This window comes from Macrotis lagotis, chromosome 4 (genome assembly GCF_037893015.1).
Source record: "Macrotis lagotis isolate mMagLag1 chromosome 4, bilby.v1.9.chrom.fasta, whole genome shotgun sequence".
Classification (NCBI taxonomy): Eukaryota; Metazoa; Chordata; class Mammalia; order Peramelemorphia; family Peramelidae; genus Macrotis; species Macrotis lagotis.
Genome location: NC_133661.1, coordinates 105,387,356 through 105,414,999, shown reverse-complemented (window position 1 = coordinate 105,414,999; position 27,644 = coordinate 105,387,356). Strand labels below are relative to the sequence as shown.

At 36.9% G+C, this 27,644-nt stretch overlaps 2 protein-coding genes across 8 annotated transcripts in view; one reads left to right on the top strand and one right to left on the bottom strand.

Annotated features, from left to right (window-relative positions):
• Positions 1-8,628: 8,628 nt before the first annotated feature.
• On the bottom strand, positions 8,629-19,665 carry LOC141522705 (uncharacterized). Its single transcript, XM_074236205.1, has 4 exons — positions 19,627-19,665; positions 12,294-12,464; positions 11,337-12,164; positions 8,629-10,224 (listed from the first exon to the last, which is right to left on the bottom strand). Exons 1-4 carry the CDS (start codon positions 19,663-19,665, stop codon positions 10,048-10,050), a joined length of 1,215 nt encoding a protein of 404 aa, XP_074092306.1. The 3' UTR covers positions 8,629-10,047.
• Positions 10,077-27,644, top strand: part of ADD3 (adducin 3) — a 168,261-nt gene continuing 150,693 nt past the window's right edge. For 2 of the 7 annotated variants that reach the window (XM_074233738.1, XM_074233742.1), the window contains exon 1: positions 12,114-12,191. The gene's annotated coding sequence lies outside the window, so the exon portion shown is untranslated. Of the gene's footprint in view, positions 10,292-11,894; positions 12,006-12,113; positions 12,192-12,394; positions 12,670-27,644 lie in introns of those variants that run through there. The other 5 variants (XM_074233739.1, XM_074233741.1, XM_074233737.1 and 2 more) reach the window with 5 other exon arrangements.

Sequence of the window (27,644 nt, the reverse complement as noted above, 5' to 3'; positions counted from 1 at the left end):
CTAATCCCACCTCTTCATTTACAAATGAGGCATAGAGAGAATAATTGATTTGCCTAAAACAGACCTGTCCTTCAAGGTGACCAGTAACTTTTTGTAGGCTAGTACTTTACTAAAATTTAGCTTATTCTTTGTCCCCTCAATATATTTTATGCTTTTGCAGCTACAAGTCTTTGCTGAATCCCTTTCCCTGGCTTAGCCTGTTCTTCTTCTATTCAAATCTTACCCATTCTTTAGGACCCAATTCAAATTACATCTACTCCATGAAGCCTCCCAAGGCCATGCCAACCTAAAGAAATAATTCCCTTCTTGGGACTTTTCTTTCTCCTCCCCCTCCACACCACTATTAATTGTTTTTTTTAACCTGTCATTTGATTCTAACATATCTACTTGAACAATCATTCTTTTTTCACTTGTCTTATCTCTCTAGTTAATCTATAAGCATCTTGTGGATAGGGATTACATTTCATACTTTTCATCTCCCACAAGCTTAGTATGAGATCTATAAATGTTTATAGATGTTGATAATGATAATTCTGGATTGTTTTGAGATACATTGACTTACTATATGCTGCAGCACAAGATATATAAATTGTCCTGGAATATAAATTGACCTGATTCTGAATTTATAAAAATGTTAGTTTTGATTTTTACTTCCATTTCTACATTTATTAAAATGATTCTTTTAGAAGCTTTAAGAAGGGAATGCCCCAGACCTGTTCACCTCTTTTTTTTTAGTGGACCTATAATTTCACCTTTCTAGGGAACTCCCTCCACCAAAGCAAATGACTAACTGTTCTTCAACTTATGGTCTGAGAAAGTTACTTGAGGAATCAGGGCACATTGAGAGTTTAAGCAACTTGCTCTGGGTCAATATGTGTTAAAGAAGTGATTTGAACCCAGATAATACTGTCTTAGACACTACTAGACTGTGATAACTCTCATTAATTTATTAATAGCTGCTTAAACAGCAAACTGGGGAAATCTCTACAAGCTATTGGTAACAGCTGTTGAAAAGTAACATGGTGTGGTGGCTAGGTGGTGCAGTGGATAGAGCACCAGCCCTGGAGTCTGGAGTACCTGAATTCAAATTCGGCTTCAGACACTTAATAATTACCTAGCTGTGTGGCCTTGGGCAAGCCACTTAACCCATTGCTTTGCAAAAAAGAAAAAAGAGAACTTTAATAAAAAAAAGTAATATGGCACAATATCTTCAGAACTGGCATGTGTGAAGACTTCCATTTGGAGAATGAACTGTTCAACATAAAAGGTTAATTTATATACAGTCAGTGATGTATAGGATACCCATTCTTGGGACAAATCCTTAGTTCATCTTACTTTATTAATGAGACCTTGAGGAGTTGCATAAGAGGAATACATTTTTCTTTTTTATGAACAGGAAAAATCAAGTTTGGACTTCCTCTCACAAACTGAAGACTAAAACACACACCTCACATCCCTGAGTCCCTGGAGTTCAACACCATAAAATTGTTGCTCTGGGAGCTAAAATTCCTTTGAAGTTATTATGCACAGAACCATCTGACTAGGGCACTTAATAAGTAGGCACTGTTGAGTGATGCTACTACTGTATTATTAACACAAGCAGGAGAAATTCCAAAGGATTTCCATTCATATCACTGCATGTACCAAAGATGTGAATGCAAATGTAGTATAAGGTCCATATCTCAGGGTCATGTCTTGAATAAATTTTATCACCCAACACTTGAAAATTGTGCATTTATTATATAAGAATATAGGAGTTTCTAATATCATATCTTTGAGAAATATTTATTATTTCTCCTTGGGAAAAACTTATTTGCAACAGTTTCTTTTTTTATATTGTCACCTTATTTATTAAAATCATGTGAAGAATACATCATGCAAAATGAACCAGAAGCCACAATTAAAGTTGCAGGGAGAAATTTCTTTTATTTTTAAATTATCTAAATATTTTATTTGTTTTCCAATTATATACAAAAACAGTTCCTACCAATAATTTTTTCAAGCTTTTGAATTGTACAATTTCTCTCCCCCCCCATGCCTTCCCTCCTCTCTCATTCCAACAAACAGTTTCTTTTAGAGAGAGTGACTTGCAGGGGAATACAGAGTGAGAAAGAAGACAAAGTTAAATGCCCTTGGTTAAAGAAGAAGACTCTGTGTGATGCTTTATAAGGGTAACAAAAAATTTTAGCAGACCTGATTGCTATAACAGTTGTGTAAGGCACTCAAACATTTGGCTGAGGTAATTCTTTTAAAAATAAACCATATAGGTCACATAGTGCTAATAAAATATGTTGATGAATCTTGGAGTAGTGCCCTGATTATCTCTCCATAGGGAATGAAGAACTCATTAACATGAGCTCCATGTCATTCTCCCCTGCCCTGTTCCTGGAGCATTCTTCAGACTGGCTTAGTATAAAAGAGGGGGAAAGAAAATTTATGTAGTTGGCCAACCTTCTAATGAACAGCTCATCTAACCATGAAGATTAGTCTTACATGATATGAAAAGACTTCTGTCCTTTGGAATCTGAGACTCAAGAGAAATGAAATGAGTTGCTCAAGGTCATACAATTAGAAAGTGGCAGCTTTAGGAATTAACCTTCAGTTCTCTGGTTGCAAATCCAAGATACTTTTGACCATTTTCACATTGCTTTCCTCCCCTAAAAATTCCATTCCTCCACCCATCCTACCCTCAGAAAATTGATACTGGTTAGGGATAGGAGGACAGAGGTCAATAAATTTCTTAGTAAAAAAAACTTTCTTATTTACTAATGTATAATATGTATATGCTATCTAAATATATATAAAGGTCTTGTGGGTGGCAAGGACAGAAAGGATAGAAAAATCAAAAAATGTTTTTGAAGACTATAAAATGACTCTATAGGCAGTTCTGTGTTGCAGTAGATAGAATTCTGGGACTCGAGTTAGGAAGACACTTCTTCCTGAGTTCAAATCTGGCCTCATACCCTTACTAACTGTGATACTCTGGGCAAGTCATTTCATCCCATTTGCCTCAGTTTGCCCATCTGTAAAGTAAACTAGAAATGGAAATGGAAAGCTACTTTGGTAGTTACCAAAAAAAAAAAAACCCCAAACACATAGGGTTACAAAGAGTTGGACATGATAGAAAAATGGCTGAACAACAACAACAATGATTGAATAAGTTGTAGTCTATGAGTGTGGTGAAGTTTTATTATTCTATAAGAACAAAAAGACATGGAAAGACATATCAATTGATACAGAACAATTTTGAGAATATTTATAAACTAATGAAGAATGAAATAAGCAAAACCATATCAATATCTCGGCTTACAATTATTGAAAGAATTTGTTTATCCTGACTAAGAATATTTTTTACAAGAAATTTATTTTCTCTTTTCTACTTTTTTTATTGGGTCTGAGATGGGAGAGGAAAGAAAATAGTTGTTTTTTTTTTAAATCAAGAGGCATAGGGGATACTCCAAATATGAAATATCATACAATTTCTGATGAGTTGATTGTATTATTAGCTTTTTAACTGTCTTTCTTTTTTATGAGATCTCACAGAGTGAGGGAAATTTGTAAATTAATGAAAAATAAAATCAAAACATATCGTTAAAACCTTTTTTTAAAAAACATAAAGAGGGTCATGCTGACACTGCTATCATGCTACTTGGCAGGCTAGATATAGACTAGGTCTTTACTTATTTTTAGTTTAGTTATGCCTTCTGAACTTGTTTTATACTTTCTAAATTCAAAGGCTGAGGATGAGCAATCTTTTTTTTCCCCCTCTCACCTCTAAGAGGGGTGTTAGGCTAGATTATAGCTATCTGCCACACCTCAAATATCTTTAGTTTAGGAATACAGTAGTCCTCAAGGGACAGAGTAGTTCTAAGCTTACCTTGGTCCCTTTCTGTCAAACACAGACTATACAAAAGAACATCATCAACCCCTTAAATCAATGTTATCCAGATCAGAATATATCAAAGAAAATATAGAAATGAATTAATTTTTTAGCTGAGAATGAGATGTCTCAGCACAACCAAGGAAAGAACAATCTCATTGAAAGGGAGTATGTTCTCAGAAGTCCCTAGAGTGGCAAAAACAAAGTCAAAGAACATGATGGGAACTTGCTCCCCTATATGTGGGTAATTCTGGTCTACCATTCACAAGTCTAAGGATCTAGTCTCTATTACTGTATCTCTAGAGCTTTTCTCTCAAATTATTTAAAAATTGATGTCCCTCTCCACTCACACAGTGACTAGGCTCAGCATTCTCTCAGTCAATCAAAGGCCATATCTTCTTCCTCATACATAGCCCAAGTCCCAGGCCCAAGTGACAAGTCCCAAGAAAATTTCCCCAGGCTTGTGCTAGGTCACAAATAGTAATTGAATGACAAATGACAAATAGTAATTGAATAATTTAGAGTTTAGTTACTTTAGCTATTGGAAATTCTATGTTATTTTATATCTAACTTTTATAAAAGATAAACAAAAAATGCATTTACAATAACAAGCATATTATTTCATTATCGAAGAAGAACACCACATCAGGGGGGTGCATGTCATCCTCCCTGACATCATGGTCGTCTTCATTAATGAAGGACAAATATCATTAATCAACATCTTTAAGCATATTTCAGTTACTAATTATTCAACTTTTCAATTATTCAATCATAGTTATCTGTATTAGATTAGTAGTCTTATTAATAGAGGTGGACTCTGATTTAAGAAATTTTTATATAACAAAATATCAAATTCCAAAGTATTTAAATCAGGATGAGAATTTATTCTTAATAAAAGGATTCCATATTTAATGAAAGGATTAACTTGTGAATGGTGAATTCCCCTCAAGTATATATATATATATATATATATATATATATATATATATATATATATAATAAGACTGAAAATTCAAGTGTGTGTGTGTATATATGTACAAATGTGTATATACAAAGGTGTATATACAAATGGAGTAGAGGAGCTAGGCAGTTAGACAATGGAGTTTTGAGCTAGATGTACCTGCATAAAACAATTAAGATGTAGAATAATAATGTAAGGGAGTTCCCTATTAATCTGGTAGATTTACCAGATTTTTTTATTTCTTTATACCTTCTCTCCTGTTAGAGGTTACAAAACATTTGATTCTCCATACCTTCTCCCTGTAAAAAGTATTTGTAGTTTTTGAGTTTTGTGTTCAACTCTTCATGACTTCATAGACCATAGCATGCCAGATCCTTCCTATATCCCAAAGTCTGTCCAAGTTCATGTATATTTCTGTGACACTATCTATTCATCTCATCCCACAAATTTTCCTTTTGCCTTCAATTTTTCCCAGCATCAGTGGTCTTTTCCAATTGATTATTGATGATTTTTGACCATTTGATCCAATTGATCATTGATTATTGATATTTCTCTTGTCTTTTCATTTTGTGACCAAAGTTTTTAAGCTTAAACTTCAGCATTCGACTTTCCAGTGAATATCCTGAATTAATTTCTTTAAGAACTGACTGATTTGCAATCTATTTATCATATAAGCTATTAAGTTTTGCTTAATTGATCCTTAAATTGCATCATATCCAGCACCTCCTGACACAAGATCTTCATGTCTTTGGGGAATATACCTTTTTTTCTTCTTCTTCTGTGAGAAGAGCTTAATGAAACTACTTGGCAGAAGTATTTGGAGCCATTGTTTTTGGAGAGGAGGTGAAGGGATTTGAAATGTATATATGCATAACAGGGGAATTTTGAGAATCTTAGTTCCTGTACTTGTGAATGGGAGGTTTGCTAATTGGGAGGCTTCCATGTTTCAATCTTCCTAGTCCCTTAGCAGGATTTGATCAGTGAGCAGTAATGAACACTGGGGTGTAGAATATTCCAAACAAAGACTGTCCTTTATCCCAAGGCAGTATATATTCACATTTTCCCCACCATGACTTTACTACACTGGTGCTTCATGTTGCCCTGGAAAAGGGAACCCCAGAGATTGTATTTAAAGTGCTGTGGCTCCTTATCCCCACACACCCTGCCCCCTTTCCTCCTCTTTAAATAATGTCATTTTGATGCACAATGGAATACATATCTTTTTTTTAAGTGAAAGAATGTTCTCTTATGAAAGGAAAGTGATGCCAGTGTCAGAAAAATCAAACCCAGGAAAAATGCTAAGTGGTGGGACCCTAGCCCGGAAAGACCAAAGGCAACTTGGGATTTGACTAATAACTTGTGGGCTACACTCTGAATTTTTGCCTTGTAGCATTGTTTGAACTTTCTACCCATTGTCATGTAATTATTAAACTCTTAGCAACTTTATACTTAGTGCTATATTCTGGATACAACTGGGATTTCCTTTGGGGCTTCCAAAACATAGGATCTAAGGAGAGCAGTTCACATAAACTATGGGAAATATAATTATTCAGTCTGAAGTCTTTCCCTTCAGCTTTCCTGAATTCCTCCCCAAATGGATGTTTAATCAGAATCATACAGAGAGTCATTTTAGAAGAGAGGAATAGTGTTTTATTTTGAACCAAAGAGCCCCCCCTTTTAAGAATTTTTGAATCAGTCAGAGAGAAACAAAGTAGGGTAAAAATTCAAATGTAGATGAAGTTGGACCTTATTTATATGAGCAAGGTTTAATGGAAATAACTCTATAGGGTGATCCTTTCTGGTGAAGGAGTCTTGGAAATTCCTTCAGGTGAAGATTGTGGCAGATTTACAATATATGTCTCTAGAGGGTATTTATAAGAAATTTAAGAGTGCTTTTTTTCCTTCAATGAAGATTGAATTTTAACTTTATTTACAAAAATGCCTGCAAAAGTTTTTGCAATTTTTAAACTTTGGTGATAAGTTTTACAAGCAATATTTTTAAAATGTTTTTACTTTGATGAAATGAGACTTTTTTAGTGTAGTTTTTGGAATGTTTTTACTTAGCTGTAATCAAATAATGTGGTCATGCTTGCTAGATTAGAGTTTGAGGAATAGTTTGTATGCCACATAGTTTGTATGTACCATCATTTTGAATTTTGTATTGGTCCCCATTTGGGTGAGGATTTTTGCTTCTTGCTGACAATTGAATTTGTGTTGGTTTCTTTGTTCTTTTTTAAAGCCAAAAAAAACTTCATTTTCTATAAAATATCTAAAGCAGTGTCTTATGTGTAATGCTTAGAATTGCTACATACAAAAGTGAATAAAGTTTAAAATATAAAAAAAATTGACTGATTTGATCTTCAAATTTAAGGGACCCTCAAAATTTTTCTCTATTACCACAACCACCACAATTTGAAAATGTGAACATTGTTTTTCTTAAAACCCAGTTCTAATAGCTATAGAATGCTATTGGAAAAATCCTACTGACCTTTGTTGGCAAAGTGATGTCTATACTCTTAGTATTTCACCCAGATTTGTCATCACTTTCCTTTCAAGGAATGTATGTTTTAATTTCATGACTGCTGTCCTCATTTGCAGTCATCATTGAGCCTAAGAATAGAAAATCTGACATTACTTCTTCCATTTCTTCTCCCTCTATTTATCAGGAAATGATGAGACCAGTTACCAAATTCTTATTTAATATTAAGTTCAAATTTTTACATTTTCTTCTTTCATTCACCCTCATCAGGAGGCTTCTATATTTCTTCTTCACTTTTTGCCATCAGAGTGGTATCATTTACATATCTGAGATTATTGATATTTCTCCTGGCAACCTTAATTCTAGTTTTTGATTCAGCCATCGTGACATTATGCATGATGTACTTTGCATAAGAGTTAAACAGATGACAATATGCAGCTTTGTCATACTCCTTTTCTAATCTTAAACTAAACTACTGTTTTATGTTCCATTTTAACTGTTGATTCTTAGCCTGCATAGAGCTTCCTCCAGAGACAAACAAGATGATTTAGCAGTCTATGAACCAGAAGTAGATGTGTGTTGCAGGGTTTTTTTCCCCTGAAACTCCCTTGCTCAAGATTCTGCAAGCTAGACTTCAGCAAAATATATGTATCCAGAATTACTAGAAGAGAAGACTGGTTTTTAAAGAGGCAGATGAACTAAAGACCAAATTGCCAACATATATTGGATTATGGAGAAAGCAAGGGAGTTTTAGGGGGAAAAAATTCATCTTCTGGTTCATAAACTAAAAACTGATTCTGTATCACAACAAAATGTGGCAAGTTCTCAAAGGAGAAGGCTTTTTGATACATTCAGTTCCTTGTTGGCTCCTTTTCTAATTTTTGTCCATGGACAATGCCATTTTTGAAGCTGTGTCACCTGGTTAGCAGAGAATTTCCTAGATAGCATAATCCTATAATTTAGTCTTCTAGCTAAATAAGGGAGATTTCTTGGACAATAACAACTTTGAGAATCAAGGGAAAAAATGAAAAATAAAAGATTTCAGAGATCTGTCTTCTAGAAAGAGGGAGTTCTTTAACAATACACCTCGTGAAAAGGTAAGAGGATTATCCTTGTGTGTGGGAGTTGAGGCCAATTAGTGACACAAGCCATGATTTCCGAGAGCAGAAGACTTGGACTTTACTTCCTTTATCATCAATCTCAAATTTGATGTCTTTCTGAGAGGAGTCAAAACCATGGGGGAGAATTGAGTTAGAAGGATTTTTAGTGCACTGGTGAGAAAAGCAAGACATATTGAAGAAAGTGGAGAATTATATTGTTTGTTCCCGGGCTATTGTGAGTATTCTAAGTGTTTCCTATATTTATTTATGGGCTCCTGTGAGTCTCATGCATCTTCTGCATTTTCTGTGGGGTGAAATAAAGGTTTTCTTGTAGTTAATATGCATTTGTTATAATGGATGCTTCTGTGGGAATTTAGGAAATCTGCTAGTCACATTTATGTAAATCACAGTACGAATTATATTTGGAAATTTTCTCAGAAAAAAAGTCATAGTCAGATCAAATTAACCAAGGGGATGATTAATATTTTAGTGTAGCCCCTAGGATCAAACCCAGTCAATGTTAGCCCAGACTAGTCATAGTTATAGATTGTTACAAAATGATGTGGGAGGGGTTTCTGGATCAGGAAAAGAAGATAATATTACAACCTCTTGTTTTCAGTAGATGAGGAACTAGAAGACCCATAAAAATAAAAATTATTTATCCAAGGTCACATCGCTCATTTACAGTGGGTTGTACAATGTCAATAGTAGAAGTAAATTCAGAATCTGAAGTTCTACATTTTAATTTTAACCTATTCTTCTCTTGTACCCACCTAAAAGTAATGTTAGAAGTTAAATGATAAACCTGTCTTTGAGAAAGTTAAAAACAACATTTAAAACATAAAACACAAATTCTAAAGGTCATTGGGGGGGAAGTACACACTATAGTTGCATACATCATTAAACATTCATTACCTGCCTAAATAATAGCACCACCTTAGCTTTAAACCAGTTAATACAGCTATGAGAACTTGTTTTATTTAGTTTTGAATGTATTTAGAAATGTTTCAAAAAATATAATCCATCAGCAGTTCTTATCTAATTTCATTTTATATTGATCTTACATACTTCTTTCCATTGTAAATTCTAGAAATCATTTTATGTTATTTGGTTGTAAAGATACAGTAGATACTAAAATCTGTCAATCTTATTTCCTAGTATTGTCATTTACTCATTGTCTCAAGTTTACAGATATGTGTTGATAGGTCTTAGATCCATTGTTGCCAAATACATGAATGGGAGTTTAATGCCTTAATTCATGAACTTAATCTTACATAGGTTTATTTTATGTACATATCATAACAGAGTAATGATAGGAAATTAAATATTGGTCCAAGATCCACAGCAGTTGCAGATCATGTGTCCTTATTATCTCACTCTGCTCCCTCTGTGTTTGAAATTAGCAGGATTCTTAAAAAACTAATGTTTCCAGTGTTTCTTTGAGTCATGCTAAATCTTAACCTCAATCACTCTATTAATTTTAACCTTGACCTCCTACAGCTGTATTGCTTTTCTAAATCCAAAAAAATCTCCACTTCCACCCTTTCTACATCTTATGAAACAATATTAGAAGGGGGAAACAGTCATAGCTTTAAGACAGAACTCTTCTTTCCTCCAGTGAGCACCACTATAATTGTAGAGCTTTTGCTAAGTAGCTCACTCTACTACAGGCAACATTGGAGGAGTTGCTGCTGCTGCTGCTGCTGCCGCCACTGCTGCTGCTGTTGCTGTTGCTGCTGCTGCTGCTGCTGCGACTAGTGTTGGAGCTGCAGTGTGTTTCTGTGCAGCACTGCAGAATCCACACCTAAAGGAAAGACATACATACACATGAAAATATACAGTGGACTGTTACAGCCTTGTACGGAGGTTAGGTAAGCAGATCTTTCATTTTTTTTCCTCTAGTAATTGTGTGAAGGGGGATGTTAAAGGGAAAGACTGCTCAACAGACATGTTTAAAATGGATTATGCTAATCGGTCTTCTTTTGGGGGTTTAGAGGTTTGTCTAGTAAATAAACCTTGTATTTTGAAGATGATTACAATGTAACTGCATTAGAGGTACTTTTTTGACATTCATTTTTTAAAAAAGATTGACCCTGGGGCATGCCAAGCTTTTCATTTTTGCTTTTTAAATGCAAGAAAATTTCAAGCCCCTCCCAGTATTTCTCCCTCTAACCACTGCAGATCCAAAATGAAACAAGCATGTTCCAAATCTTTGTATTTTAGAACAGACAGCACTCTTTGTAATTTTAGGGGGATTTAAAATAATAATGCGGGATGGTATATATAATATATATATATACATGTATATATACAAGCCGTGTTAAGCAGAAGGAAAATTATGACAGAGTTAAACTCTAGCCCTAGTCCAGAGGAGTCAGAAAATGAAAAGGGTAAATGAATCATTTCTTACGCCAAGACAAGCTTCATTTTTCACACTTCCAATGTTGAAAAAGAAGAGTGAACTACATCTTAATTAGCACATTTTTAGAGGGAGGAGATGAAGTTGATGAGGGAGATGGTGCGAGATATTCCGGCAGAGGAAGGAGGGGCAGAATTGTAAGGGAAGAGGCTATGCTGGAGAGGAGGGAAAGTGAATTGTCACCTTTCTTAAGGGAACTGAGGGAGACAAGTGGGAGTGAAGTTTGAATATTCGGTGGAGAGGACCCAGGAGAATCCAGAGCCACCAGGAAAGGGATAGATGGGGAGGGGCGTGCCTCTTGGTGGGCGTGGGAGACAGCTATTAGTGCCAGTGGAAGGCATGCGCTTGTGAGGGACGTGCCGATCTGGGGGTGTGCGAGACACGGCGTGCCTCGATGGGACTTCTGCCCCGGGGATGTAGGATTAGGAGGGAAACGTGCCCCGCCTGAAGGGGATGGCCGACCTACACCCCTGAAATCACTTTTATGGGACCCCTACCAGGTTGCAAAGTTTGGCTGACCCGAGTGGGTGGCCCTGCTGTCTCAGCTGGCTGCCTTCTGTCGGGGTGCAGGGAGCCCGGGAGAGGAAAAACGGGGGCATCTCCGTGGCAGAAATCCCCCCAGATGCTCCCCCAAATGTAGAGATTTGCGAGTCGGGAGGCTCCTGGGCGTCTCTCCCGGACCCGGGGGGGGGCCTGCAGGGGCGGCTGGCACTGGCCGGAGCCCGGGGGCAGGGCGCCCTTTTCGGGGTCTCCGGCGGGGGCCCTCCCGGAGGCGCCGCGCGGGCCGAGGATGCACCCCCGGCCGAGGGACAGGAGGGGGCGCCCGCAGCCTCTCGGGCCCGGCCCCGCCCCCATCCCAGAGGCCGCGCGGCCCCGGGCTCGGGAGCCGGGAGGGGAGGGGCGGGATCGGAGGAAGGGGAGGGGGCTGCGGCGCGCGGAGGGGCCGTAACGGTCGCCCGGGAAGGGGCGCGGGCCCAGGGAGGCGGAGCAGGGCGGGCAGGAGGGGCTGCGGCCCAGGTGCCGCGGCTTCCTGCCGAGAGGGATCGGCCGCCCCGCGCCCCCAGCCCCTCCCCGGGGGAGGGGCGGCGCAGCCAGCGCGGGCGGCGGCGCCAGCAGCCGGAGCCCAGGCCCGGGAGGGGAGCACAAAGCCGGCCGCGCGCCCCGAGGTAACGCGGCCGGCGGCGCCGCAGGAGGGGCGCCCCAGCCCTCTGCCCGCGCCGCGGCCGGCCGGGGTGGGACAGCGGCGGGGCGGGGGTCGGGCCGCCGGGGAGGGCCGGGAGGGCCGGGGCGGCGTGGACGGGGGCGAGCGCCGCCGAGCTGCCTTCCTATTGGTTGCCCCTTTATGGCTTCAGGTGAGTCCCCCTCCTCCTTGGGGGAACCGGGGTGCCGACCTCGGGGAAAGGGGGGCCCGGCCGGAGGGGCTGCCTGTCCCGCCCGGCTAGGGCGCCCCCCACCCCGGGAAGGAGCGGGGTGCGCAGCTTGGCAGCTCCCCTGGACCCAGGAGCTCCGAACCCCTCTGTGGGAGGGGCCGAGGCTTTAGGGGACAGGAGCAGTTCCCAGCCCAAGGCTGGGCGGGTGTGCGGGCCAACGCTGTCGCCTTTCTCCCCTTTTACTTTCGACAGAGGCTTTTTTTTAAAAAAAAAAAAAGCCAGTTTCCCAGTACACTCTGGCCAGGGTGACCAGGAAGAGGGCTCCGCGGATCTGATTTGCTTGTGTTCATGCGGATGGGCAAACCTCTTTGAAGTTAAAAGGTTTATAATCCGGAGCTAGGGCTGTGGGCAGCTAGGGCAAGTTGGACTCCTCTAATTAAAGCGTCTGGAATGACCTCAGGTGAGCCATGTTGGTGCAGAGACTTGATTGCAAATAGGTCACCTTTGAAAAGTGGCTAAATAAAATGACTAGTTCCTCAGCGGATAGTTGAAGATCTTAAGGGACCCTTTTGATGAAACTGAAAGGGCTGGGGTACCTGCCAGGTCCTTTCCAGCGGGTCCAGTTTGTCATTTTCTGTAATCAATTAAAATTTGCTTTGGGAAATGACTGCATTTATTGATGTTAGTTTATGATATCATGTCTATTGTTAGTAGATTTTCCCCATTCAATTTCGAACTCGATTTGACTTGACTCAACTTCTTGAGTAGCATTTTGATTTATGAGAAGAGTGAATCTTTTGAAATGCTTTTTTTTCCTCCATCTGAGTACGGTCTTGCAGATGAGATGACGGCCTCAGAACCAGTGTCGGTTTATGCTCATTTGGGATCCAGTTTTCTTTTATAGCATCAGTAGAATTGTTTGGAACAAGATTTTGAACAGATAGAAAATTCAGTTTTTTCTGACTAAATAGGTGAATGTTTTTAATTGTGTATAGTAGAAGAGAATCGGAGAGAAAGACTAATTTCTTTTAAAAAAATATTGAATTTTCAGCTCGCTGCAGATTTCATTCTGTTAACTTCTATGCCATATATTTAATAGAATAGAACTCGTTGAACCGTGGAACTGGGCAAACCTGAGTTTGAATGTTCTTTCACGCTTGGTAGTCTTGTGACCAAGAGCAATTCAATTTTCTCCTGGGATAGTAACAACTATAATTCAGGGCATTGTGAGTATAAAATGAGATAATGTATGTAAATCATTTCCCAATATTAAAATGTGTCCATTTTTAAGCATAGAGGCATATATGATGGCTAGCTTCGTTTTTATTTTTTTTAAGTGTTTTGAATGAAGGAGGAGCACGGGAAACTCCCTCCAGCAGGTCAGATTGGCTGCTAAATGAACTGAATCTTAGAGAGTTGCCTGGAACATTGATATTTTTTTTTAGATTTTTCAAGGCAATGGGGTTAAGTGGCTTGCCCAAGGCCACAGGGCTAGGTAATTATTAAGTGTCTGAGGTCGGATTTGAACCCAGGTACTCCTGACTCCAAGGCGGGTGCTCTATCCACTGTGCCACCTGAACATTGATAGTTTAAGTGATTTTCCCTGGGGCATTAGAACTTGAACTCTGGTTTTCCTGACTCTAAATCTGTTCTATTATCATTTACATTATTTTGTTCTATTTGGCTATCTAATACTTTTAGATATAGTTGTTTTTGTTTTATTAGACAATTTGTTAAAAAAAATAAACTGAACTCACCAGCTTTGGAAGGTGCTTTTTATTGTGACCTTGAATATAAATTAAGAATGTTACTAGGAAAATGTAACCCATGTAAAAGAAATGTTTTCTGTCCTGAGTATTTTTATATGTACATCTTAAATAGAAATGATTGACTTGCTAAAGAAAATGGAAAAGTGTAGATTTTCTACCTCATTGCTATGTCTTGTTCCTATAAGATTTAGCTCTGAAGAGAATGAGGTGTGGGTGAGTGCCAGTAGAAATTGGATTGAATTATCAAATAATATTTAATCTAAACCAGAGTGCCTTTTGAGACACCAATAGACTATGACGAGCATCCAACAATGTCCCAGTCTAAAGTTCTGTAACAAGTGGTGACCACCCAGCTTTTATGTTTTGCTGACTGTGGTAAGTCTCCTATCTAGCATAAATGGTTTCATGAGTCAAAAAAGTCAAGCAAGACCAAATAGAAAAGTAGGACATAGATTTCAGAATATAGCCAAGTTACTGTTCTCCTGTCATTTTTCTCTTATGTTCTTGAGCACTTCAAAGGGGCAATGAAAAGTAGTGTAATGTAGAAGAAAAGTCATTAGATTATACTGAAATGATTTGAAGCCATATAGAATGGGAAAGGAGTTCTGGAAAACAATGGTATCAGCTTATCAGTAGAGTGATAGCATGACTTTTTAAGGAAAGGTGTCATGCTACCTCTGAGATAAGGAGGCTATGTCTCTACTATTGAAAGGCAGCTTAGAGAGTACTAGAAATCAAAGGAAAGCCTTTTAGGCAAAAGACTCTTGCTCATCTATTTAAAGGACCTGTTGGATTCTTAGAGATTGTCTATTCCAACCCCAACTCCTATACAACTCAGATGGCTTCTATGGTCAAGCTTTATTAGCCTTTTTAAATATACTACTCAGGTGAAAAATTAAAACTAAGTCTCTTAACAGTGATTTATGTATTACTTTTGATTTTGGAAAATTTGGTTCTTGTCCTTCATCATTGAAGAAGATCAAAATGACATCACTATGTTTGAGACAAATTATAGTGTGTCCGACTGTGACTGATCAGACCTAAGTGAGTTTGAAATGCTCTACCACAGGTTGGGCACAAATAGTCTATGTGAACACCTGGGGTGGGTACTCTGAATTTATGGATGTCACATTTCCTTTGAGCTGCTTCAATTCTGCCCTCCTCTTAAGAGTGATGCACTTTCACCGATGAGGGCGTGCCATGCTCAGTGGTGTTGTGCCAGTGTCTTCCAAGCTGTATAATCAGTTCTAAAGTTATATTACTTTTGATTTTGGAAAATATGTTTGATAGAAACAATCTATGGGTAGATAGAATGAGGAAGAGTTTAGTCTTGTAGATGTTAAACATTTCAATGATAGTAATAGTAAAAGCCACTACTTTTAGCTAGTCTAATAATATACCACATCCACACTCAATGGTCACAGTGCCTTCTGTAATAAGCACCTTTTTTTTAGGCAGTTGTAGCTAAGTGACTTCTCTAAGGTCACACAGCTAGTAAATGTCAAAAGCAGAATTTAAACTCAGGTCCTCCAGATTCCAGGACTGGCATTCTATGCACGGTATTATCTAGCAGCCCCAGAGTGAACTCATTTTAAAACACATTCTAATATCATGTTACTTTGTTTCTTCATTGTTTCAGTGTGGAAACTTCCACTTGCTGATGCTCCATTAGCAAAAAATTTCATCTTAAAACTTTTTTATGCAATATCTTGCCCCATAATTTCTGCTTTCTTTACAAAAATCAAAATTTTTTAAAAATGTCCTTTGTTGCTTGTGTTCTAAACCATTTTAATTCTTTAGAGTAACTTGGTGATAGTACAAATTTCAATGTGTTAATGTTTCAACAGGGTAACTAGCATGTAGAACAAATTAATTATACATTATAGCATGTTAGACATTTTTTATTGTAAACTCAATTATCAGCAAAATAAATGTAAAATAATGAGTGAAATCTTGCACAAATCCCTTAGCATCTAATAAAGAATCAAATAAATTAAAAAATAAGTCCCCCAGAATGTGTCCACATCCAAGTTTTAGCTGAAATTCAACTCTGTCTGACTTGGTTTTTCTTCTTTTTTAAAAAATTAGTTGTTAGCATCACTTCATACAGATATTATATATTTAAATATTTTATCATACCAATATTGGTCACTGTTGACATATAGAATGCTTCAATTGTTTTTCCTATTACAAATAAAACAGCTAAGCTATGAACATTTTTGTGGATATTAACTTTTCTCCTTTTAAAAGTATTTATTATTCTTATACCCCAAATGGAATGGTGAATAAAATACCAGACTCAGGATTCAAGATCTGAATTTAAATCCCATCCCTCACACCAGCAGTGTGACCCTGAACAAATCAGTCTTATACTGCTTTAGTCAAATAACTCCTTATCTTATATAAAGTCATAGACTGGTTTTGAAATATAGCCAGTTAAAGTAGTTCCCATCATGGGAGTTCCTATAGATGTCCCAGTTTGATCAAAAGATTTTATGAAGTTTGTGATCCTTATTACATATTTTATATTGTTTTCCAAATGATTGAACCAATTTTCAGTTCTGCCTACAATGTATTTAAATGCTTGTGTCCTTGCAGTACTGTTGATGTTGGACTACATCATTTTTGTTTCTTGTGACATTCTATTTGGTAGTAAATTATATGAAATTAAATATAGTTTTCAGTTAATGTACTGCAAATATATGACATACTTGAGTGGGCAATTTAGTACAATTATATATCTCCAGTGTTATTCAGGGAAAGAATTCTTGCCTAAAGTCTGAATCCAGAGAAGACATAATATTCACGGCTTGTGCTCATCATCGCAAATAAATACAAAATATGTGAAAGTGATACTTTTTTGTTGTATGTCTAGCAATATGTAATATTCACAATAATTATAATTGTTAAAAATTCAAACTGAATGTCAAAATGTATTCTATCATCTTGGACTTATAGAGTATTAGAGATGGAAAGGACCTTAGAAGTCAGCTCTTCTAGCTCTATTTTAGGAAGGAGGAAATTGAGGTCTAGGGATGTGATTTATCCAAGGGCAAACAGTGTTAATTACACAGGATTTACACTCAGATGCTCTGATACTCAATTTAGCACACCCTCCATTACACTATTTTGCCTGTTAATCTGCTATATACCTGTTTTGGGGTTCTTGCTATGGTATTTTTAGGTGAGACTCATGAATTCGTTTTGGTACTTCCAATTAAGTTATTTTGGTCAGGATCCAAGATAGCTCCCAAGTCTGCATTAAGGCAGTGATCCCTATGTGTTTCCAGGTGGATTTTGAATTAAGGATAGATAAAAGTTTGAATAGCTTGGCTACTTTCTTTTTGTCTCAGAGTATTAGCAAATTACCTTTAAAGATTCTTAAAAATGATTCACTTGGGGGCAGCTAGGTGGTGCAGTGGCTAGAGCACCAGCCCTGGAGTCAGGAGTACCTGAATTCAAATCCAGCCTCAGACACTTAATAATTACCTAGTTGTGTGGCCTTGGGCAAGCCACTTAACCGCATTGCCTTGCAAAAACTAAAAAAAAAATGATTCATTTGAAATTCATTGCCTCAGTAAATAATAAACATTTATTGTGTGCCAAGTCTTATGTTAAAGAAATTATACAAAACTATATAAGAAAATTCTTGCCCTTGAACTTACATTCTAGCTAAGAAATTTACAACCTTGTCAAGTTTACAATCAACAAGTTTACAAGTTTACAATGATGGAACTGGAATAACAGAAAATTATTTGGTATAAAATGGAGAAGAATTTTTAGGATTAAAAAAAATTATAAAGATCTTAAGATTGAACCTCTCCAGAATAAGTTGGTCTTCAGTCAATAGCACTGTCTTGAAGTCTTTTTTATAAAGATTATTAGGCCCTTCCACATTTTGTAATATTCCTTTGATGTAGTCTGGGTTCATCACCACAAGGTTGGCCACTGGGTGATTTTTTTTTTAATCAGTGATAGAAACTCATGAAAGATCCTTCATTTACTAATGCATAGAGTAGAATTGCAAGCTTCACTGTTAAAAAGAGTATATCCACTCTAATGAAATATTGAATTCTCCAAGTATGGCAGAAGAGGAATACTGGCATCTAACAGTAAAAAGATCTCTAGGAAGTAAGTTCACTTAATACTTTTAGGAAATGAGTTGTAAAATATGAGATGAATGCCAAAGGGGAAAATTTCTTTTGGAAATTTGATAGAACTCAAAGCTATATTTGAGTGATTGATAAAGTATTGTTCAGTTACATAAAACCCCATAAATTGTCCTTGACATTTTCTCCTAATGGCTATTCTTCCTTTATAAGCAAACAAATATTTAAGTGTCAGACACTATATGCTAAATGATGGGGATACAAAAAGGGCAAAACCAACTCCTACTCTCAGGGAGCTCACAAACTAGTGAGAAACTTATAAATTTGGAAATTTCTGAAATTTACATTAATCTCTTTTTGGACTATGAGTAGAGTAAGATATAGAGGAAGGCACTAATTATTGGAATGATGAGATGTGAGGCAAAAAAAAAGACGAGGTCTTAATTTTTCTTTCATGAATGTGCAAACTGTTAAATTTATTTTCTCTGGCATGTGTTTTATTTTGTGATAAATAAAATCACATGTGGCATAATAAAGGCTTAAAGACCATAGTAGACAGTAACACAGGGAACAGTTTTCAGCAATACTCAATTACTCCTTTCATATTATTTACTTTAGTGTACTGTGGTTAAAAAAAAAGCCCTCCAGATTTGGAATCAGAAGACAAGGGGTTGAAATAATGAGATGTCTGAGCCTTACTAGTATTCATGTGTCAGGCTGGGGAGGGAGAGTGTCTTTACTTGGACTGTTGTGAGAAGTGTTTTATAAAACCTTCAAACACTACTGAAATGGGAGTTAGATTTAAGCAATAACTTACTGAAAAGTATCCCAGGGGCCTGAAGCAGATGAATTTAACTTCCCAAATTGTGTAACTGGTAGGAAGTAGTAAAAAGTACCCAGCTAAATAGTTTATAGTTTTTTTAAGTTTGTTTAGTGGAAAGGGGTCTTTGTCTATTTTCTAATTTTGTTAGAACAACTTTTGTATGACATTTATACACATTCATGCTAAATAGCAGAATCTGAATTGAGCCCTAACCTGAAATTAAATTGAACTACACTAAATTTGGGGTTCATTAAACTCATTTTCTCATTTTGGAATTCTATGCCAGTAAGGGATATTGTTCCTGGCAGCTAGATGGCACAGGGGTTAGAGCACTGGCCTTGGAGTCAGGAAGACAGGAATTTGAATCCAGCCTCAGACATTTACTGTGTGACTTTGGGCAGGTTACTTAACTCAAAGCTATATTGCCTAGCATCCAGGACCATCTCCAGTTGTCCTTATTCCTATCTGGCCATTGGACCAGATGACTGGAGGAGAAAGTGAGGCTGGTGACTTAGCACAGCATCCCCTCACTCAAATCCAGTTCATATGCTTGTCATGGCATCACTTCCCTGATGTTATGGTCTTTGAGAATGAAGGGCAACCATTAGATGCTCTACTAAGGAGGTGGAATTTCAACAATGTTGAAGCAGTAAGTTTGTAAAACTGCTGGTATTTTCAGTTGCATGAGGGCATGGTGTGTACTTTAAATATCTCACTGCCTGCAATTCTCGAGAAAGTTCCTTGATAAGGACCATACCCTCCAGGCATAATAAAAATATTCTTTTTCCTATTTAATATATTATTGACATCTCTCCTGATTTTCTGCCTGAATGCCTAAAGATATGGGATTTAAGCAATATTCTGTTCAAAATTATTTTCAAGGTTATTTGGCCCAACTGAGGAAGTGTATATTATGATCAAGCTCTTCTAAGACTCCCTTTAAGATAAAGCATATTACTTTTGATTCTCCATAAATCAAAGCTAGCAATTGTTAAGCAATGCTTCTTTTGACCTCATTTGTCATGTTAATGAGTATAGAAAGAACATTTAATGAGATTAGTGTTTTTTTAATATCCGAGGAAGTATGTATGCACAGAGGATGAAAGGGGGAGACAGAAAAAGGAACTTATATGGGGTTCTGAATGGAATAATTTTGTTATTGCTCCTAAAGAACTCTTCAGTTAAGAGGAAAGAAAGTCATTTAGCAAACAGTGGTTATGTTCTTATGTTAAAATGTTATTCAGATTATCTTTCTTTCTCTTATGTCTTTTGGTCTTTAGCAACCCATTTTCTTGTGGGGGGGGGGGGTGTAACTAAGTGACACAGTGAATAAAGCACTGGCCTTGGAGTCAGGACAGGAATTTGAATCTGACCTCAGTCCTTGACTCTTACTAGCTGTGTGACTTTGGGCAAGTCACTTAATCCTGACTGCCTCACATCTAGGGCCATATCCAGTTATCCTAATTCATATCTGGCCACTGGACCCAGATGACTCTAGAACTCTAGAGGAGAAAGTGAGGCTATTGACTTTGCATAGCATCCTGCCTGCCCCCCCCCAATTCAAACTCAATTCATGTGCTTATCATACATAGCCTCACCTCCTTGATGTGATCTTCTTTGAAAATGAAGGACAAACATTATACCTTCTTGGAACCAGGTCATCTTTAAGAAACCTTAAAGAAATAAAGGAGTGATTGATATTTAAGTACTCTATATTTGATTGCTTGAAACTATATTAGATGGGGGTGGCTAGGTGGCATAGTGGATAAAACACCTGCCCTGGAGTCAGGAGTACCTGGGTTCAAATCTGGTCTCAGACACTTAATAATTACCTAGCTGTGTGGCCTTGGGCAAGCCACTTAATCACATTTGCCTTGCAAAAACCTAAAAAAAAACCCTATATTAGATGACAGGTCACAGGACAGCTATGAAAATCAAGTAGGGATGATGGAGAACTACCTAACCCCCCCCCCCCCAACCTACCAAAGTGATATAAAAATACAGTTTTGAGAAACAGTGGGAAAGTCTATAGTAGCAATATACTAAAAATTGCTTTCTGAAACAAGTATAATAACTCACTAGATGGGTTTCATGTAGTTGACTTTTGAATCTGAATTTCCTTATGCATAAAATAAGATTATTTATCTTTAACAGTCTGGTTACTTTAATTTTACCCCTCTCATTTTAGTAGCTATTCATATATAATTACTTTGTTTTATTAATGTGAATACTTCTTTTTTGAAGATGGCCTTCTGACTTTAAAATTATGCATGAGTAATTTCCCTTTACTCATAAACTATTTAGTATATCCAATCTCATTCTGTTCCCACCCTGTATTAAGTACTATAGAAAATATAAAACATGTTTAAGAGCTTTATCTTTATTTTATAAAAGAGGCTCTTAGAGGTAAATTTGTATAGGAATTTCCTCTACAAAATTTCCTAAAAATGATTTTATTGCCTTTTGGGGGGAAGACTTCTAATGAACGAGAAATCACTACTGCTTTATTTGAAGAGTTTCTATCTAATCAACATAAATGGAAGATCAAAATCTCAAGAGAAAGTGTAGAAAATTTAAGAGAAAAGAGAAAATAAAGATGGGCAAAGGTTTCTTCTACCTCTAAAATTCTATGATTCTTGTCCTTGTAAACTCTTTTATTAAGAAAGCAAGATCTGGGGGTAGCTAGGTGGTACAGTGGATAGAGCACTGGCTCTGGAGTCAGGAGTACCTGAGTTCAGATCCAGCCTCAGACACTTGATAATTACTTAGCTGTGTGGCCTTGGGCAAGCCACTTAACCCCATTGCCTTGCAAAAAAAAAAGAAAAGAAAGCAAGATCTGACATTTTAGAGATTGAATGTTTTAAAATTCTGAGAATTTAGATTTTTTAAAAATTGACACTACTTTTAAAGTTAGACACTCCATACTCCCTTTTTAAAATAAATAACACATAAAGTGGATTCATTCCTACATTTCTTAAACTTAGTTAAATTATATGTTTTTAGGCTTTAGTGAATATTGAAAATAAGAATTATAGCTTTCAGTAAATGGCATCTGTTGACCCCATTACCCTTTACCCTCCCATGCAATAAATAGATGGAAATTCTTCTGCCAACTACTAGAGAATATGAAGGAATAAATTAGTACTCAATAAGAACATTTGCATCCTGATTTAGTAAAAGGAGTTTTAGTCCAGAAGCCAGGAGATTTGGGTTTGTGTGTCATTAAATTGTCTGTGTGCTCTTGGGCAAATCATTTAACCTCTCTGAGCTTCCTATAAAATGAAGGGGTTGGAAATTGAATTAGATTATCTCTAAGGTTTAATTACTTATGAATCCATATGTTGAATTTATTGTTTCTTATGATAGTTGGCATCAAGTAATTAAAAATTTATATACATGTATATATTTACATGTGCTCATATATACCCACATGAATATGTGTTTAGTATACAACTTTGTATTCATATATACATGTATATACATATATAAATAATGTGATCATATATAATAGAGCTATATATTTCAGTTCTAGGCTTTTTCTCTGGTTGTCACCCATGTCTAGAATGCTCTCCCCTCTCAGCTCTGACTCACTGACCTTCCTCTTAGCTTCCTTTAAGTCACATCTAAAATCTCTTCTTCAGGAAATCTTCCCCAACCCCTTTAAATTCCAATGCCTTGCCTCTGTTATTGATTTCCTACTTATTCTGAAGAAAGCTAAGTGGTGCAGTGGATAGAGCATTGGCCTTGGAGTCAGGAGGACAGAAGTTTGAATCTTGTCTCAGATACTTGACACTTACTAGCTGTGTGACCCTGGGCAAGTAAGTCACTTCACCCTGATTTCCTTTCATCCAGGGCCATCTCCAGTCATCCTGATTTGTATTGGGCCACTGGACCCAGATGGCTTTGGAGGAGAAAGTGAGGCTGGTGATTTAGCACAACATTCCCTCATTCAAATCTAATTCTTCTGCTTGCCATGGCATCACTTCCCTAAAATCATGATCTTCTTTGAGAATGAAGGACAAACAACAATTTATCCTGTATATAGCTCACTTTCTATATATTTGTGTGTTTCCTCCGCAAGGACTGTCTTTTGCCTCTTTTTTGTATCCCCAGTGCTTAGTACCATGCCTGGCACATAACAGGCATTTAATAAATTCTTACTGATTGATCTTAAAACCCAGGGATCTTTTAGTTACTGGATAGCATTATATCCTTTAATCTATCCTTCCTTTTATTATTCTTTTCTTTTTTTCCCATTTCCATTCTGTTTGTCTATATCCAACTCTGTATTTGTGTATTCAAATTGTTTGTTTCTTTGACCAGTTCAGGGCAAAGTATCAATTATTCCTTCCTATCACCCCTTCTTCCTTATTTGTATAAACTTCTACTTATGTATCCCAGTTGTGAATAATATCTCCCATCCCTTTCCATTCTTCTTTTAAAGAAAAGAATAGAACCACTCCCAGACCTTCTGTGGAATCTTTCACTCCTGGTGATGATTGAATTGTGATATGATAGGTATCATTTTCCTGTGGAAATGAAAACTACTTAGTCTTACTTAGTCCCTGATGATTGCTCATTCATTTTTAACTTTTTTTATTCTTGTGACTCCTGTATTTGTATTTCAAAGTTCTCTGATTTCTTCCCCCCCCCCTTAATCAGGAATATTTGGAATTCCTCTTTTATTCAAGGTCCATTTTCCCTGTCTTCCAGAAAGATCATACTGTACTCAGTATGTGCAAGTTATTCCTGATTTTAAACTTTTTGTCTTCTAGAATATATTCCAAGTTCTTCTCCCCTTCAATATAAGTTCCTAAATTTTGTGTAAGTTTGACAGTGTTTACCCTATACTTCATTTTTTTCTCTTTTCTGCTTCCCCCTGCCCCCTTAACCTAGAAGTTCTGGGTATTTTTGCTATAATATTCTTGAGAGTTATCATTTGGGTGTTTCTTTTATAGGAGACAAACAGTGAATTCAATTTCTTCTTTGCCCTTTGGTTCTGAAAGTTCTAAATGTTTCTTTTTTCTTTTTTTTTAGATTTTTCAAGGCAATGGGGTTAAGTGGCTTGCCCAAGGCTACAAGGCTAGGTAATTATTAAGTGTCTGAGGTCGGATCTGAACCCAGGTACTCCTGACTCCAAGGCCTGTGCTCTATCCACCATCTAGCCGCCCTAGAATGTTTCTTGAAAAAATGTGATATTGGTTTTTTTTTTGTCATGGTTTTCAGGTAGTCTATTTATTTTTTTTCTTGTTTGTTGTTTATTCAGTCTTAAATTAACTCACTGGCCTTGGATTCAGGAAGAGAAGAGTTGGAATCAGCCTCAGACAATTGCCTTTTACTAGCTACATGACCTAGGGCAAGTCACTTAACCCTGATTGCCTTGCATTTGATTTTTATCTGGCTACTGGACCCAGATGGCTCTGGAGGAGAAAGTGAGGCTGGTAATTTAGTACAGCTCTCCCTCACCCAAATCCAGTTCACAAGCTTGTCATGGCATCATTATCCTGATGTTGTGGTCTTCTTCAAAAATGAAGGACAAACATTATTATTATAACTCTCTTTGATTTTTTTTTAGATCAGTTGTTTTTTGCCCTTTTATCATATATTTTCCTTCTGTATTTTTCCTCAGACTTCTGACTTTGTTTAAATGTTTATTGGCTCATGGAATCATTAATTTCCATTTGGTCAGTTCCAATTTTCAAAAAACATTTTGCTCCAGTGTGTCAATTCACTTTCTAAACCTTCCATCTGAAACTCTCAGGGATCCTTTACAATTTTTCCCTCTAGCACTCTTATTTGGATTTCAAAATCTTTTTAAACTCTTTTTAAACTTTTTTTTGTATCCAATCTGTTTTTCTCTTTTTTGTTTGTTTGTAGATGTTTTGGAGATATTAAATTCTTCAGTATCCCATCACCATAATTCTTTATGGTGGGATGCTTTTTTGTCTGTTCTTTCTTCCATTCAGCTTCCTGACTTTGGTTTTTGATGTAAGCACTGTTCATTCCAAGGGAAATGATTGAATGGTCAGCTCTAAATTGTGTAGCACCTGAGTTTTCTAAGAGAGCTTTTAGCCAAGAAAGTACTGGACAGACCAGGCCCTTTTTCATTTGTAGGATTTGATGTGATCATAGTGCCAAATGGAATTGCTGCTTGCTTAATTTTGATGGTACTCGCCAACATGAACCAGTATTTGTTGAAATGTTTGGGAAAGTAGAGAGTTTAGAAAGTTGTGAGTTCCAGGAAAAAAAACAACTTAGCAAATGTGAAATCATCATTAAAACTGGGGGAAAACATTTCAGTGCTTTTCTTAGGCAGTCAGAATCATAAATTGTTCCAGTACACTGATTAATTCTTATTTTTAAAGTTACACTTAGACATAAAAATATCAAGTGATAACTTTAGAATTTTTTAAAGACTATACATTTCATTGATGTTTTCCCCCTTTTCCAGATACTCTTCTGTGTGGAAAGTAATTGGGTCCTACCTGGGTAAATTGAGTAGTACATTTTTTGAAGAAGGATTTCAGTAGTCTGTCCTCAGTGATAATGATCTTAGGAAGAGATAAAGGTATTTTAGGAGATATTATAAGTATGTAGGAGTGTGACCTAGCAATTGGGCTTGCTTCCCTAGAACTAAAGAAAGATACTGTAATATAAATTGATAAGATACCTTAAAACAATCACAATGATTGTAACATTCTTTATTTTTTTGATTACTTTAAGAAACTTTTCCACCTTTGTGTCACTGAACAGAGGACTTTAAACAGAACTCATATATTATGCATTTGTTGGTGGTAATTTTGGTTTGTTTTTTTTTTAGTATGGAAGAACCTGTGAATGCAACTCTTTTAAGAGTTCCTGGAGAAAAAAAGTATAAGCTGAAACTTTGTTTTTTGTTTGACTTTTTTCCACATTTAACTATTTCCTTATTGTTTCTTTGGCCCCATTGCTAAAAGTTGTTTCCTTTTTTAGGAATTCAAGGAAAAGTATTGAAACATTGCAGTGAATTGTATCTAACCTGGAGCATTGTGATAAAATACTGTTTCCATCATCTTCTTTAGGTTGTGTCACTTCCTTTTTTGAATTGTGGATGATAGGTATTTTGCATTCCTCTTTTTCTCTTACCGACTAGAAGATTTTGGAAGAATGTTCATAGTATGCATTTGTTCATAAATTTAGTTGATATAATGACTTAAGGACTCAGTGAATGCCTTGAACCCTCCATTTGCTTATTTCTCCTTATATAGATTGATACAGTATCAGTCATCAGTGACTTTTTGAAATTAGCAATGGACTGACTACCTATTATACTTTGGTAACCCTAGTTGGTAAGGATTTCCACCAAATTGATCTTGTAGCCAAAGTTTTGGATTCACAACCTAGAGAAATCCATAAACATTTATTATCATTTTTCCATTATAGTATAAAGGATTTTGCTTAATGTAAAAAAAAAAGCACATGGCAAACTTGTTTGCTTTGTTACAAGTTCTAAAAGATGGGATTTTTAAAAAAAGATTTTATTTATTTTGAGTTTTACAATTTTTCCCCCAATCTTACTTCCCTCCCTCCACCCCACCCCCCATAGGAAGCAATTTGTCAGTCTTTACATTGTTTCCATGTTGTACATTGATCCAAATTGAGTGTGATGAGAGAGAAATCATATCCTTAAGGAAGAAACATAAAGTATAAGAGATAACAAGATCAGACAATAAGATATCAGTTTTCTTTTTCTAAATTAAAGGGAATAGTCCTTGAACTTTATTCAAATTCCATGGTTCTTTATCTGGATACAGATAGCATTCTGCATTTCAGACAGCCCAAAATTGTCCCTGATTGTTGCACTGATGAAATAAGCGAGTCCATCAAGGTTGACCATCACCCCCATGTTGCTGTTAGGGTGCACAGTGTTTTTCTGGTTCTGCTCATCTCACTCAGCCTCAGTTCATGCAAATCTCTCCAGGCTTCCCTGAATTCCCATCTTCCCATTCCTCCTGGTTTCTAATAGAACAATAGTGTTCCATGACATACATATACTACAGTTTGCTAAGCCATTCCCCAATTTTTTTTTTTAGATTTTTCAAGGCAATGGGGTTAAGTGGCTTGCCCAAGGCCACCTGGCTATGTAATTATTAAGTGTATGAAGTCAGATTTGAACCCAGGTACTCTTGACTCCAAGGCTGGTGCTCTATCCACTGCACCACCTAGCAGCCCCAAAACACTATTTTTTTTAGGGTTTTTGGCAAGGCAAAAGGGGTTAAGTGACTTGCCCAAGGCCATACAGCTAGGTAATTATTAAGTGTTTGAGGCCACATTTGAACTCAGGTACTCCTGACTCCAGGGCCAGCAGCCATTCCCCAACTGAATGACATTTACTTGATTTCCAATTCTTTGCCATCACAAACAGGGCTGCTATGAATATTTTTGTACAAGTGATGTTTTTACCCTTTTTTCATCATCTCTTTAGAGTATAGGCCCAGTAGTGGTATTGCGGGATGAAAGGGTATGCACATTTTTGTTGCCTTTTGGGCGTAGTTAAGATGGGAATTTTTAAAAATGTATTTGATATTATTTTAGGAGCTAAGCATTTCTGTTTTAGTGGTATGAGCTATTATTATTTGCTTGGAGATCCCAGCAGTAGATTTTTTTTTAGCCAATTGAGTATGCTTCTTTCTCAACTACAAAGTATTTGGGGAAAATTAACTTATTAATGTGAGATTCTGCTCACAGTGTAGGG

Coding starts and splice junctions, on each gene's coding strand:
- LOC141522705 (XM_074236205.1), bottom strand. CDS start 19,665: ATGGTCCTTATCAAGGAACTTTCTCGAGAATTGCAGGCA. Junction 12,465..19,626: donor TTTCTCGAGAATTGCAGGCA/GTGAGATATTTA, acceptor TTTAAAAAAAAG/CCTCTGTCGAAAGTAAAAGG. Junction 12,165..12,293: donor GCACCCCGCTCCTTCCCGGG/GTGGGGGGCGCC, acceptor GGCAACCAATAG/GAAGGCAGCTCGGCGGCGCT.